This window comes from Bos indicus x Bos taurus, chromosome 1, assembly GCF_003369695.1.
Source record: "Bos indicus x Bos taurus breed Angus x Brahman F1 hybrid chromosome 1, Bos_hybrid_MaternalHap_v2.0, whole genome shotgun sequence".
Taxonomy (NCBI): Eukaryota; Metazoa; Chordata; class Mammalia; order Artiodactyla; family Bovidae; genus Bos; species Bos indicus x Bos taurus.
In genome coordinates this window covers 153454686-153469464 of record NC_040076.1, presented here as the reverse complement: position 1 = coordinate 153469464, position 14779 = coordinate 153454686, and the positions used below count along the sequence as shown (strand labels likewise).

At 47.8% G+C, this 14779-nt stretch overlaps 1 protein-coding gene across 6 annotated transcripts in view; it reads left to right on the top strand.

Moving 5' to 3' along the window:
• The window catches only part of TBC1D5 (TBC1 domain family member 5), a 591406-nt gene that overhangs the window by 566698 nt on the left and 9929 nt on the right, over positions 1 to 14779 (top strand). For all 6 annotated transcript variants that reach the window (XM_027549609.1, XM_027549590.1, XM_027549600.1 and 3 more), the window contains one exon: positions 6998 to 7097. In XM_027549609.1, coding sequence (XP_027405410.1) covers positions 6998 to 7097 — 100 coding nt within the window. The remainder of the gene's footprint in view (positions 1 to 6997; positions 7098 to 14779) is intronic.

The following is a 14779-nucleotide window of genomic DNA, read 5'->3' as shown; positions in this document are numbered from 1 at the left end:
GTACCAGGGTTCCAATTTTTCTACATCCTCACCAACAGTTGTTATTATCTGATTTTTGGATAGTAGCCATCCTTATAGCTATGAGATGGTATCTCATTGTTTCAACTTGCATTTCCCTAGTGTTTAGTGGTGTTGAATATCTTTTCATGTACTTGTTAGCCATTTCTGTATCTTCCTTGGAAAAACGTCTAAGTCCTTCCTACATTTTTTAATCAAGTTGAGTTTTGTTTCTTTTCCTTGCTGTTGAGTTCTAAGAGTTCTCTGTGTATTCTTGTACTCATCCCTTATCAGACACATGGTCAGCAAGCGTCTTCTCCCATTCTGCGGGCTGCCTTTTTCCCCTGGTCCGCAGGCGCTGTGCGTCTCAGCGCTGGGACACAGCGCTGCTTCAGTGGCGGAGAAACAAAAATGTCTGCTTGTGTACATTCTGCTCCTAGACAGCCACCTAGCCATGTCAAGGTCTATTTATAAAATAAAGGGTCGAAATGAGTTATCTCTAAAGGAAATTACAGCACTGAAATGATACGATTTACTAAATACCTTAAGTTTTGAGTTTCAGTTCTAAATTTCTAAATGAAATTTCTTTTTCATTCACATTTACCATGTTTGTTTACATCCTGTTTGAAAACAGGAGCCATTTTGTTTACTGGGAATTTGATAACCGTCTTTATTTTTTTCAGTATCTGTAAGAGTCCCATTCTTTCCAGACAGCCCATGATGCTCCGACTTTAAGTGCAGAGAGAGGCACCACTGCCCTGAAACTGCTGCTCCCAGGTTGTAGTTCAGACATTGGACAAAACACTGTAACCATTAACCTTTTCACAGGTTATTCATTTAAGTTATTCTCACCACTTAGTATTGTTTAGAGAACAGATTTGTTTAGACTGTAGTGTTGCTTAGAGTTTGACTTGAAATACATTTTGGTAATTTAAAAATATTAATATATCCTGTTTCTACTTGGTAATCACCTTTTACTTTTTTCTTATTTCTTTATTATAGTATTTAAATAATATTTTGATTTGCTTATTACAAAAACATAATCTGATTTCATTGTACAAAATCCAGGAAAAAATGGCCTATGATGCCGCCATTTGGAGAAGAGCCATCAGTATAATGTTATTGTGCAGTGTCCCCCACGTGAGCGTGCGGTTCTGGGCTGCATGATACTCTGTGGTCAGCGAGCCAGCCGTCACCCGAGTCCCCTGTCACTGGGTGTTTGGCATTTGGAATATGCATGTGCATGTTGCCATCAAAAGGACGAGGAATTTCCTGTGCGTCGTTTACCATGTGTCTATAATGCCTTGGAATAACCGTATAGGACTATATTAATAATCTAGAGAGCAAAAGGAGCATTTATTGAGCGTTTACCATGTGCAAAGCACTTCATCTGGAATATCTCGTGAAATTCAGTCCCCAAGCATGATCTGAATTAGGGGTTATTATTATTCCTAATTATCCCCAGGAAACCAAGCTCAGCAAGCTGGGCTGTGGGGCAGGGCCAGCCGCGGGAGCTCCCGGCGGTTCTCCCGTGGGCCCTCCTCTGCGGACGTCGGGCGCCCTGGCCGCCGCGCCATCGCACTGTGTGTGTGTGTCTGTGTGTGTCTGTGTGTATCTATGTGTGTGTGTGTCTGTGTGTGTGTGGCCCTGGTGTGACCACGGCTTCCGCAGGACAGAGGCCTCCGCACTCTGCTTCCTCAGCCTCTCCTTCCCCTTCCCGCCCGCCCCTTGCTGGCCGTCCGCGCTCAGCGGGCTCTCTCCTGTCTGCTGGCGGCAGTGTGTAGCCCGTCTCGCCGGTGGGGTCGGTCTCATCCCTGTGCGCTCCGCGGACCCCGCCCTCGGGCCCTTCCTGTCCCCCTTTCTCCAAACCCGGAGCGCTGAGGGCTGCCCCGCTGCAGCTGGGACCCCCGGCAGGGCGGGGTCGGGCCCAGCCCCCAAAGCACCGTCTCTGAAGGAGATGAGGGGGCGGGAGGCCTCCAGCCCAGCTCGGCTCCTGCTCTCCACGCCCCGCCCAGCTGCGGGCTCTTTGCCCTCGTTCCCAGCTTTTCCGATTGTACTCCTTTGTTCACTGGGTCCCTGCCTCCTAAAAATCTTTATTCCTCACTTCCTCCGAGCCAAGTCCCTTTTCTTGAAGATTCATCAGAAATGCTGCTGCTTGCCGAAAATCTTTCATTTCCACCTCTGTGCCTTGCTCCTCTCATGCTTGATGTGTGGTCTTACCTCCTCCTAAGTTTGCAGAGGTCACAACACATCTCTTGTTCATTACTGTATTTCCCACAAGCCCTAATGCAGTATCAATGAATATATTTGTTGAACAATGAATAAATAATAAACTACAAAAGCTTATCCTGTTATTAACCAAGAAAGAACATAAAGACATTGAAGCACTTAACAAAATTGATCCATAAAATCCACGTTAGAAAACAGTTTAAACAATTTGACGCATATAATACGTGAGTGAAAGTGTAATGATGTGTCAACTATTCGGGGGAGAATGGTGGTGGAAATACCACTTTTTACAAAGCAAATTCAAAACACATTTCTCCAGATACAGCCTAAACAAAAATCATTCGACAAACAGAACACAAACGATAATACCTGAATGAAGGAAAATGATTTAATAAGCCATTGAGGGATGGGTCTGAACACTGAAAATGGTGAGCTTCTCCTAAAGGAAACTGAGATACAAAGGCACTCCTTGGAAGGGGGTGGTAATCAAGTGTAAGGAGGAATATGTTCAGAGAAGCACTGGGAGTCGTGGGCAGGTGACCTGCGTTCTCACAGCGCCACCTCTACGTTGGCATTGCTTCACAGGAAGTGGCTTGCAGAGGCGCCCATGTCTCACGTGGGACGTAGTGAGAGAATCCACCGCATGGGTTTGCTGTGAGGGGTAAGTGAGTTCCTGCATGGAGAGCCCAGGGCTGGGCCTGCCACAGCCCCTGTGAAAGGGCTGGAAGCCAGCGGTGTGCTCCTCTGCGGGGCGACCCATGTTCTCGGTCCTTCCCCGGAGGCTGCCAGGCTCCTCTGGCGCTGCGCTGCTCACGGGGTCTGCTGGCGGCCCACCTCCTCATCCTCCACCAGTTTCTCGCCCCACACATCAGTGGTTCTGCAGAACTTGAGTCAGTGGTGGGCTCACAAGTCCTAATTCATCCTTCTGGGTGGAGCCACATAAAGATGTTTAAACCAGAGACCAGTGTTTTCTAAGAGTGAATCACCAACCTCCGTATTAAAAATCAGTTTTATTGTTTGACCTGACTTTAAACATTAAAGAATAATGTCCTTTATGGAGTACCTGTTCTGTGCCACACACTCTCCATGTGTTGCCATTTGGGTCTCATCAGTGCCTTGGGGGAAAAGGTGAAATGAAGGAACTGTTGAAGACGACACAGCCAGTGTCCTCAAACGGGCAGAAAGAGGATTCGAACCCGGGTGTGTCCACTCCTGCACGCTACCTGCTTCCACCATCCTGCCTCCCGTAACGGAAGGCAGAGCATGTATGCAAAAGCAAACATAACGAGAACTTTTCTTCATGTCTTATTTATACATAACAATGACACTAACTGGTTGGTTTTATAAAATTTCAAGGCAATTAGCCAAGCATTTGTTTTTCGTTACAGACCACCATTAATGAAAGCAAATGACTAAAGCTGTCTGTGTCTGAGGCGTGTGGAGCCTCAGAAGGTAGGACAGAAATGGAAGGTCTCTTTCCACAATTTTAGAATCTTGATTCTTGGCTCTTTCTTTTATCTGTAATTATATAAAAGAGTGAAGAATAAATGACAAACCACCCTTGAACCAAGTGATTCCATTTCTATTTATAAAGTCTGATCGTTCAAGGGCTTGGGTGTATTTTCAGATTAAGCAAACTCCAGCAAGATCATGTACTGGATTTAATATTCCAAATGGAAGAGTTTCTTGGGCCCCTCCACCTGTTTCAGCTACTCTTTGTCTCACAGTTGGACTTCTGTGTCAGCTTTCCATTGAAAAAAAAGTCTTACAAGAATGAAAACTGCTGTTTTCTGCCACATGGATTCCATTTGTACTGAGGTTTATTCAGGACTTAGGCAAGCACGATGCTCTTCAGTTGCTGCCAGTGTCTAAGTGAAAGTGCTTGCCTTGGAGGCCTGTGTTGTGTCCCACGCGCTCACGTAGCGCACACCCCGGGCTGCCGCGCATGCTCACCCAGCACGCGCCCCGGCTGCCCCGCGCGCTCGTGCAGGTGGCGCGCTCGTGCAGGTGGCGCGCTCGTGCAGGTGGCGCGCTCGTGCAGGTTGCGCGCACCTCACAGTGCACCGGGCGCCAGTCAGTCTCGGCCCACTTTCCTTACAGTCATGTTCCTACCAGCACAGTCACGTGTTTGGAGTAACAGACCTTCACCACCCACAGGCTGGACCTGTGTCCTGTGACTCTCTCCTCTCCAGCTCTTCTTCTCTCCCAGCTTTTATTTAAAAAAAACCACACTGAATACACTTAATCCGTTTAGGTAGGAATGACTGCTGGGGTTTAAGGCTCCCAAGGGCTTTTGCATCTCATAAAAAGTGATCACTTAATCCAAACTAAACTCATACATAGAGTAAATGGAGAAGAGATTTTAACCAGCTGGTGGTACATTCCTGGTGTCCTTTGTCCATTCTGGGCTGTCAGCACCCCAGTTGGAAGCCAAGGGCAGGGACAAACTCCAGCCAGAGCCTCTCTCAAGATACTGCCAGGTGCTGGCCTCAGGACAGTTCTAGACTCTTCCAGGTGGGTTTGTATCTGTAACACATTGAAAAGGTGACTTGTTCAATAGTAGGGACAGGAGGCCAGGACCAGGATTCTCAGAGCAACTACTCTTATTTCTCTGTAAGATTTTCATGTACTCTACCTCATAGTCTGGTAATTATAAACCTTTCCTATTCCAACTCCAAGCTTGTAAACCTCTTGGGAGCAAAGTATCTAACTTGTGCCTTCTCCAGAGAGTGCCAACATTAGGCCCTTACTGGGTGGAGGATTATTTAAGGTTGCGTGACTTGTGACTGGGAGGGCTGGAAATAGGACTCAGGTTTCCTTATGCCTTGTGCCGCTCTAGTGACCCTTCCTCCCACTGCCATGTCAGTTATCCGTTGCTGCCTAACAAACCACCACAAACCCCACTCCTCAAAGCAGCGTTGCTGCTGCTCACGGGTTTCCAGGGCAGGCGCACGGACAGGGCTGGGTTGGGCTGCTCTTCTGCGCCGCCTGCTGCTGGCTGGGTTACTCACTTGACTAGCTTCAGATGGGCTGGGCCGAAAGGTCCAGGAAGACATCACTCACGTGTCTAGAGCCTCCTTGTCTCCTGTGGCCCCCTTTCTCTCCATATTGTTCTCCTCTTGTTCATTATCATAGCATGGACTTCTTTACAACTAGGTATGGTAGCTGCCTTCCTCTAGTAAAAGCAGAAGGAAGCAGAAGTTGGCAGGCCTCTGATACAGTGTGACTTCTGCTGCGTTCTCTGGATGAAGGCAAGTGACAGGACAGCTGGGATTTGCGGGGAAGGGAAGTAGACCCCACCTCTTAATGAGCAGAACAGCGTGTACATCGGGGAAGGAATGGATAGTGGCCATCTTTGGAGATGAATCATGACCGAGGTTAACCAACAGATGTAGTCTTTTTTTGTTTCCTGTGGAGTCCTGAGCAAACAGGGAACCTCAGGTTTGTGTAGAGCCAAAGGAGAAAAAGGAGAAGGAAAATGCCCTGCAACACCTACCCAAGGCCACAGTCCTCATTCCCTGGCTGAGCTCCTGGTTGCATTATCTTTACTTGAGTATCAGAAGAGAGGCCGTTGTGCTTGGTGGGATGTACAGGGTACATCAGGACGTGCTTTACGCGATGTAAAGTACAGGTTCAAGCTTGGGCCACCCTACAGTGGGCATTTCACAATAATTTGTTTTTAGAGCGACTGCTGTGTCTGTTCTGCATCAAGCGTTTGAATGCATGTTCCTAAAGGCTCATCTTCCAGGCAGCCTTTGAAAACAGGGCTTTTGGGTGTTGTGTGTGTGTGTTGCTCACACAGGGTACACCTGCAAGCCATCTTTCAGCCATTAACTTCCATCCATGTGTCAGATTGTATTCAGTCTCTTAAGAAAAAACATGTCTTGGGAGGTTTCTCTCCACTTTGTTTCAACAACAGAGGATTCTCATTTGGAGAGATAAGTGTCTGACCCTGGAAAACCAATCTGCCAGCCTTGTCCAGCTCTGGCAACATCATTTCTTTGTATTCCAACTAACTTGGTTTAAAATGTCTTACATTATGAGAATTATTCTCTTTTCTGAGAAAAACTCCCTTAATCTTCTAAATTTCCTTGGGAAATTTTTAACATGCATTATTTTTTTCTTAAAAAAGCAAAAGCTCCAGGCTTTATCCATTTGTTACAGTTAGATTGTCTTTCCACCATTTAGATAATTATCCCACCCAGAGTATTTTTCCCTAGAAACAATTAAATAAATAAAACACTCTAGTACTCTATCAAGAGAGGAGATGTAAGAGCAGCTATCGGGGCAAAACTTTCCCAAGTGCTTTGGGGAATCTCATGTTTTAAGAGATTATCGTGGTCTAGAAAATGAAGAGATTTGTTTTAAACAAATGGAAATTTCTGGTTTCTCAAATGTGTATGAGAAAATGTAATGGTTTTGTACCAGCTGTCTAGGGAGTTGGGTCCACTGAAGTCCCATTGACTCTCAATTTGTGTGGCTCAAAAGTTACTGAAGGTATTTTATGTCCTTTTTTAATACAAGTGTGTATGGGTGAACATTCACACATGGCAGGAAGCCAGCGTTGCTGTGAATCACGTTTACTCCTCTGTCTCATTGGCGGTGGCAGGGGTGGGTTTGCTCTTGTTCATTTGCTGATTCCTTTTGTTTTGTCTAGGACTAAAATGACATGGATGGCAGCTCTTTAAAACAGTCCAGACCTTTTGGAGGACTCTGGGGATTTTCTTTGATTTTTGTTTTCATTTTCGTATCTTTGCCCCCTTCATTTTAGGAAGAAGAATTAGAAGCCCAAATTTCCTTCCTTCAAGGACAGTTGAATGACCTGGATGCCATGTGCAAGTACTGTGCGAAGGTGATGGACACTCATCTTGGTGAGTGCAGGGCTCTGGCCCTGGGAGTGGTGGCAGCACCGGCCGCAGGCGCTGGTGCTGAGTGCTTCCCACGAGTGACCCCGTGTCACCCTCGCAGATGAGGAGACCAGAGCGCAGAGATTAGTCAGCTTTCCCCAAGTTATAACACCAGTCAGTGCAGTAGAGATTCAGAATCGAGCAGTCTGACTCTAGATTTCAGCTCCTAATGGCTACACTGGCCTTTCTAAGTATCTCTCTACCCTCAAACAAACAAACAAAAAATCCCGGCGCTTTCTAGGTCACACAGTCAACTCTGCTGTTGTGCTAATCTATCTGTAATCACTCATGTGGTTATTTGGCAGTGCTTTCTTTATTTTTTAAATATATATTTTTTAATCAGCTGTCTGAAATACATGTCGGGACCTTTTCTTCCTTCTGACTGTGCCAATATTCTAAGAAGTGCCCTCGTGTGCCCTTCAGGTTACACGTGAGTGGCCCATGGAGTCCTGGGCCTTACTTGCTACATTCCTGAAAGCTCTGTGTTTTGTGTTAGAAAATGTCTCTACTGGATCACCTGCGATTTGCTTCAGGAACTCCCTGCTGCTTAACAAAATGTTTAGACTCCACATTGTGACCGTTCTCAGCCCACTTGCGGGCATCCTTTCCTTCCGTCCTCCAGGGCCTAGCATCATAGTTTGGGAGGAGATGAGGGAAATCAGACAGATACTCTCGTGGACGTGCCAGTGCTGTTCTGTGAGTGTGGAGCATTTCGAGGAGTCGGAACACACTCCCCCTGTGAGGGCGCACCAGAGAACCACCGAGCGCTCTTCCCTCCAGCGGGGTCCCCAGCGTGGCCCGTCTCGGGGCCTTCACTGGAGACAGACTACATCACACTCCGTCCATTGCCCAGCCTGTCAGGCAATGAGTCCATTACATGCGGCCAAAATGGCCGCATTTGGACGCAGCCCAAATGCACTGGCCTCGAGCCAGTAACAAGTGATCTCTTACGAGCTTGGAGCCGCGCGTGGCCCGCATGGCCGACTGCCTCCCCAGGTCTCCCCAGGCCCCGTCCCCGCGTCTCCCCTGGCTGCCTCCCCATGTGTCCCCGGGCTGTGTCCCGGCCCTGCTCTGCCCTCGGCTTCCCTCCATCCTCCAGGGAGAGGGCGCTGGAGGAGGAGACAGCAGGAGAAACCCTGAAGGCGGGTCCCTTCACATCCAGTCCCCGCCACTCCAAAACTGTTCATACACTTCTTCACGGTCAACTTTTTAAATTCAGATAAATTAATTTTACACGAATCTTATAGCATCACAGTTTAAAGTGCATCCGAAAGAAGTAATGAAGAGGTAGTTTATAAATAACTGATGTATATTCCAAAATTAATTTTATTATTTAAATTCAAGTTTAATTTTAAAGTAACCATGAGTATATGTGTGTGTGTACACACTGTAATTTTTGCTTCTCTGTCTACATGGGTGACCTTTGTGTTACTTAACTTGGGGTTTTGACCAAAGTAGAAGAACAAAGACGTGACTGCAAATATTTACTCTAGGAGTTCTAAAAAAATCTGGTAGTGGGATGTTTCCAAGTTGTTTGGTCCACATAGCAGCTTTTAAAGCAGCTTTTACTTAAGCCTCAGGATTTCCAAACAGCTTTTACTCTTTTAGGCAGCACTAAAAGAACATTTTTCTCATTGCATGGGATGGGAAGCACTTTTTAATTAAGAAAACCTCTTATCAGCTGTGAATTTTCAGCTAACCTCAAAAGCAGATTTGTTTTGTGTATATGTTTCACTTTCGGCCAGAATCCCTTCCCACGGCTGTGGACTTCTCTTTGCTGTGGAAGTAGCCTGGCTGCATCTTCACGGTGGGGTTGAGAATCCCTGGCCCTGGGGCCTATGGATTCATTTTATTTCATCCGCATATGTAACGCTTTATCACAGGGTGTTCCTGGGTTGTAGGCAGTTTGGATTTTAACCAAAATTTGAGGAAAGCGTAAAGGCTGAGGTGTGAAGCTCTCGATTTAGTTTTTTACTTATTATATCCTTTAAAAATGACTTTAATACTCAACATATTTTTCTCCATATAAACTTTTCTGTTTTTCCGGATCAGTAAAGTAGTGCAACAGTTGAAACTGAAAAACCCACTAGTAAGTGATGGATTATAATATAGTGACGCAGTCTTTATAAAGGTTAAAGTACATGAGCATAAGGAGATGTTCATCCAGTAAGTGATGGATTATAATATAGTGATGCAGTCTTTATAAAGGTTAAAGTACATAAGCATAAGGAGATGTTCATGATGTATTATGAAGTGAAAATAGCAGGTGGCACAGTAGAATGTATTTGATGTGGAAATAACCATTGACTGTGGTGGTCTGAGTGAGGAAGAGCACAGACGGGCTTTCCAAGGGGCTGGTCTTCCTCTCTGCTTGGAAAACCTGCAGCTGCCTCAGGTGCCTGCACCTGGCACCTTGAGGGTGATCTGTATGCTGCAGGCACAAGTCCCCTCTGAGACCAGCTTCGGGGATTCCCCTGACGGTCCGCTGGGAACAACTTGGCGCTTCCACAGCAGGGGGCATGGGTTCAGTCCCTGGGCAGGGAACTGAGATCCTGCATGCCATGAGCAGAGCCAAAAAAAAAAAAAGCAGCTGCAGCGATACCTAAGCAGGAGAGACAGGCTCACAGGCATCATACAGACACAGGGTGAAACCAGGCTCCGTCACTTCTGAGATCAGCCTGCTTGTAATGGTACATAAAATGGATTTGCCAAGATCTGTCTCACCAGTTCATTGCCAAGACTAAGATATTTTTAAAGCCTCGCACAAGGCCTTCCCTCTTAGCCAGTGGTTAAGAATCTGCCTCCCAATGCAGGGGACACAGGTTCAGTCCCAGGTCAGGGACTGAGATCCCACACGCCACGGGGCAGCTAGGCCTGCACACTACGGAACCCGCGTGTCAGCACGGACGATCCCGCGTGTCGCGACTAGGACACGATGAAGCCTGAATACACATATAAAGCCACCGCTGGTTCAGTGTGCACACAGATCCTCTCCTTCCTCTTGGCCATTTTTCCCACATGCCACGGGGCAGCTAGGCCTGCACACTACGGAACCCGCGTGTCAGCACGGACGATCCTGCGTGTCGCAACTAGGACGCGATGAAGCCAAACCTAGATAAACACATAAAGCCACTGCTGGTTGAGTGTGCAGACAGATCCTGTCCTTCCTCTTGGCCATTTTTCTTTTTAATTTAAAGTCTTTGTTGAATTTGTTACACTATTGCTTCCATTTTATGTTTTGGTTTTTTGGCCCCAAGGCCCGACCAAGGATCAGACTTACACCCCCTTCCCTGGAAGGTAAAGCCTTAGCCGTTGGACCAGCAGGGGAGTCCCCTCCCCTTAACTCCTGCTGTCCCTCCTGGTGGCCCATCCTGGGAGACCCCGCCCGCCCACGGCCAGAGGAGCTGAGCAGTGACGGGTTGGGGCCCCACGGCTGGACAGTGAGAGCTGGGAGCAGCTCTGTTGAGTATCCCTCGGTCAGACCACGTGCAGGGATGCTGGGATTGGATCTGCAGGGCCTCACGTTAGGTGTGTGAGCGCTCTGAGCAAGAACAGCCTGCCCAGAACTGCGTGGTGCCTTTGCTCCCCTCAGCAAAAGCCCTGCTGAGCCTGGCTGCCCGCTCCTGAGGGGCCTGGGGTGGCCTCAGATTCTCATCCCGCCCCTGCCCTTTTCTGACGTTAAGTATTTTCACTGAGTTCCTCTCAAGGAAATTCCATATCAGTCTATGTTATTGTCAGATGTGCAGTGATATCTTAAAATGTCAAGTACAGTTCAAGACTATCTTTTTAACAAAACAGATACAGAGAAAAGCATCTCAGTTAAAAATTACAGAAAGACATTTGTTTAAATGGCCCTTTAATTACAGAGGTAATAAAACTGACTCGTTAGCAGTTTTATTTCCTTATGGTTCCAGAACCCAAAACTGAAAGCATTATTTATCAAAAATCTACCAAAATTCTCATTTTATTGCCTCCACGTAATTGAGCTTTGTCAATTCAAAGATTTAGAGACAGGAGTTGAAAATGTGTCTTTTATGAAATCTAAACTTCTCCTATCAACTTGACAAGACTTTCTCACGTGTTCATTTTTCTGTTGCTATAGTCACACCCCTCCCTGTCATGCTGACAACTGACAGCATGAACCTCCGTGGCTGAGTTGGGCTATTTTTAGGCTTGCCATCGCTCACACATAATTGCACGTGGGTGAGCTGCCTGCACTTCTCTGATCTGTGAGCTGCTCCCAGGGGAGGGGTTTCCAGCCTCTGTTAGGTATTTAGTTTGCGGCAGCTCGTCCTTTCATTGGTGGTTCACACAAACAGTGGGAGGGTGAAATGCAGTGAATCAAGGTGGGTTAGAGTTATGCCGCCCAGCAGACCTTAGACTGCTGTCGAGGTGGACACCCTCCAGGCCATTACAGCTGTTGCTCGTTTCACAGACGAGGAAACCGAGAGCCAAGGCCTGGGCGGGACAAGGGACACAGAGCTCGCTGGCACAGGTGCCCAGGGCCTGTCCCAGGTCCGGCTGGTCTTCCCGCGCTCCTGCGGAGGCCCCGCTGCAGTCAGGAGCCAGACGTCGGGTCTGCAGTCTTAGCGCACACCCGAGCCAGCTTTGCACTTGTCATAATATTTATGCAAGAATTAGCTGTAAGAAGAGGTCATTTTTGAAAATTAGTTTATTTGCCTCTGCAAGAGCTTTATGAATCTGATTTGCTGATATTTAGCAAAATAGCATTCAATAGACGTTTTTGAAAGTGTTTAACAAGCAATTAACTAGTGACATCTGAGAGACAGAGAAGGAAACTGATCACCAGGCAGCTCTCCCTCTGTCAACCACATTGTGCTGAAAGCTCTTTGTAATTATTAAGAATGTGAAACTTTGCATTTAATTGCAGGATGAGATCTACTTCTCCTGAGAGTCTTGTTAGCAGATTTTGACTTGAAGCTCTGAAGGTCTGCACTTCCAACAGCCCCCAGGGCACCTGGTGATACTGACCCGTGACAGACACCAAGCAGCCAGAGCACTTAAGATCACTGGAACAAAGTGCAGCTCGGGTGTCCCTAACACTGTTAGTGTGTCCCTCCCCCGCCCTGCAGGCACACGTGTGGGAACTCTGTGGGAGGAGTGCCCCCCGCCCCCGCCACCATCTGAGGCGCCTGCACACACCCACACCCGCGCTGCGCTCAGCCTCTTCCCAGCCCTGCTCGCTCCTCGTGGAAGGCGCTTCTCCCCAGATTTGATTATCAGAAGCTTTGGAAGTGTATTTCTTGCAACAACCTTATGCATGCTAGGTCACTTCAGTCTTAGCAACCCTCTGCGACCCTAGGGTCTGTAGCCCGCCAGGCTTTTCGGTCCATGGGATTCTCCAGGCAAGGTTACTGGAGTGGGTTGCCATGCCTTCCTCCAGGGCATCTTCCCGACCCAGGGATCAAACCTGGGTCTCCTGTGCTCCTGCATTGCACGCGGATTCTTTGCCACTGAGCCACCCGAGCAGCCTGTACCAACCCTACACCTATTGGGAAAACCTCAGCAAACTATATGCTCTCTTAGCCTTTCTTGGGCTCCGAGAACACCTCCCTGCTCACGTGGCCTCAGTGCGGATGATTCATCTTTCATCATTTTGTTTTCCATCTTATGGCTCTCACCATCTTCCCACCCACTTTTCCAAACTGAATATCTTTCACTGTCTTTCTCTTTTGTAAATATAATTCCCAGATCCTTTATCTTTTTTTAAGTAATTTATTTGTTTTAATTTGGGGCTAATTACTTCACAGTATTGTGGTGGTTTTTGCCATACTCCGACATGAATCAGCCACGAGTGTGCATGTGACCCCCCCATCCTGAGCCCCCTTCCGCTTTATCTTTCTAAACTGTCTGATCGCCTAACCTGTCTCCCCATCTCCACACCAGGCTGCTTTTCCACTTCCTCTAACCCCAGACCATCCAGCTCATGACCCAGGGGGCAAAAGACTTGTCCACCCCATCCCCTACCTCAGCAGAAACAGTCCTGCCACCAAAAGCCCAAAGGTTCAAGGACCTTGTGGCTCAGGCTGAACCTAAGAGCTTGTGAGTGGGGGCAGGTGGGGCCTGGGACGAGGAAGCTGACAGTCGCTGCCACGGCGTGTCCAGCTCCCAGCCGAGCAGCAGCACTTAACTGTCCACGAGTCATCAACTGGGCAAACTCTTGTGGCCTGAGATTCGCAAAGAATATGTCCATCTTAAGCCAGTTGTGAGTGTCTTATTTGACTAAGTGATGTAATTTTAAGATAACCTTAGCCAGACTTCTATCTCATTGCTCCCAAGTGAGAGGGGATGGTGGTAAAAACCCCAGGCTGTTTCCTACTAGTGAGGTCCTCGCCATGTTTCTGCTTTTATTTTTAGAAATGCATGTTCTTCCAAAGGCATCTAACCATTACTGGAGCTTAGAGACCTTCTAAGTTGAAGAATATAATCAGCATCTCTCCTAGTGGACTTGACGGTAGCAGCCGTATCATGAACAGGATAGATTTTACCCTGAGAAGCCGTGCTCCGTGCCGGGCTCTTGGCTGGCAGGCAGGTAAATCCTAAGAGAAGAATCCAGAGTCTGTTGAGGTCAGTGCAGGTTTGGAACTCTGAGCTGAGCACACTCGGTTCACTTAGAACTATTTATCGACCTGAAGACTCATGATGCGCGTATTGAAGCAGCCTTCCCTCGGGCTTCCTAAGGATAGCTCCTCTCCCAGTGCGGAGTGTGCAGTCTTCAGCCATTCTGGCAGCTGCATGCGAGTAGGGCCCTTGACTATATTTTCCGTGTGATCTGCTCTTTTGCTTTCTAAGAAAAGACTGCACACGGAGCATCAGACTCAGTCCTTGGCTCCCAGTAGACCGTCACTAACCACGTTCCCTTTGCCCGCCCCTCAATCCAGGACCCATGTGATCGTGCTCATGTCCCTTCATTCTTCATCTGAAACACATCTCACCCACATCTATTCCTCAAGAGAGAGAACCAGCCCTCATGCTGGCTGGAAAGCCTCACATTGGCCATTAAGCCAGTATTTCCTCAGTACCTGCCCTTGGATATGAAAACGGGTTTGGAGAGCAGTTGGTTGGGGGTGGAGTGAAATGGAGGAGTGCCTTTAAAGTCAAGCTCAAGGTGAACGGAAGAGGAGAGCGAAGCTTCAGAGTAGGGAGAGAGCACAGAGACTGTAAACCTCATTAGCAGTGCCTCAAGTGACACGTGGCTCCAGGGAAGCCAGCAGTCCCCCCGGAGCACCAGCGAGCTGAGGCGCTGGGGGCTGGGGCTCTAAGGCCAGGGATGCAGTGAGCAGGCCTGTGCAACTGAAGACCAGGACGTGCCGTGCAGAGCCGGGCGGTTTCGGGGGACTTTTAGTCATGGGGCCTCATCTCTGAGTGACAGTGACGAGTGAAGGATAACCAGGACAGGGCCCAGCGAGTGGGCAGGGGCGGAGGGGAGGCCGGATGCTTGAATGGGTTACATTGATACACGGTTATGTTGATGAGATTTTTGTGGGATTTCCACAGAAGTGGTTAGTTTTACGAATTTTTTCCCCCTTTTATTTCAATGTCCCAACATCTGTAATGGGTAATGCTTAAATATAAGGAGATTATAAAGAACATAATCTTCCTTCTTCACAGAAACAAAAGAGCCT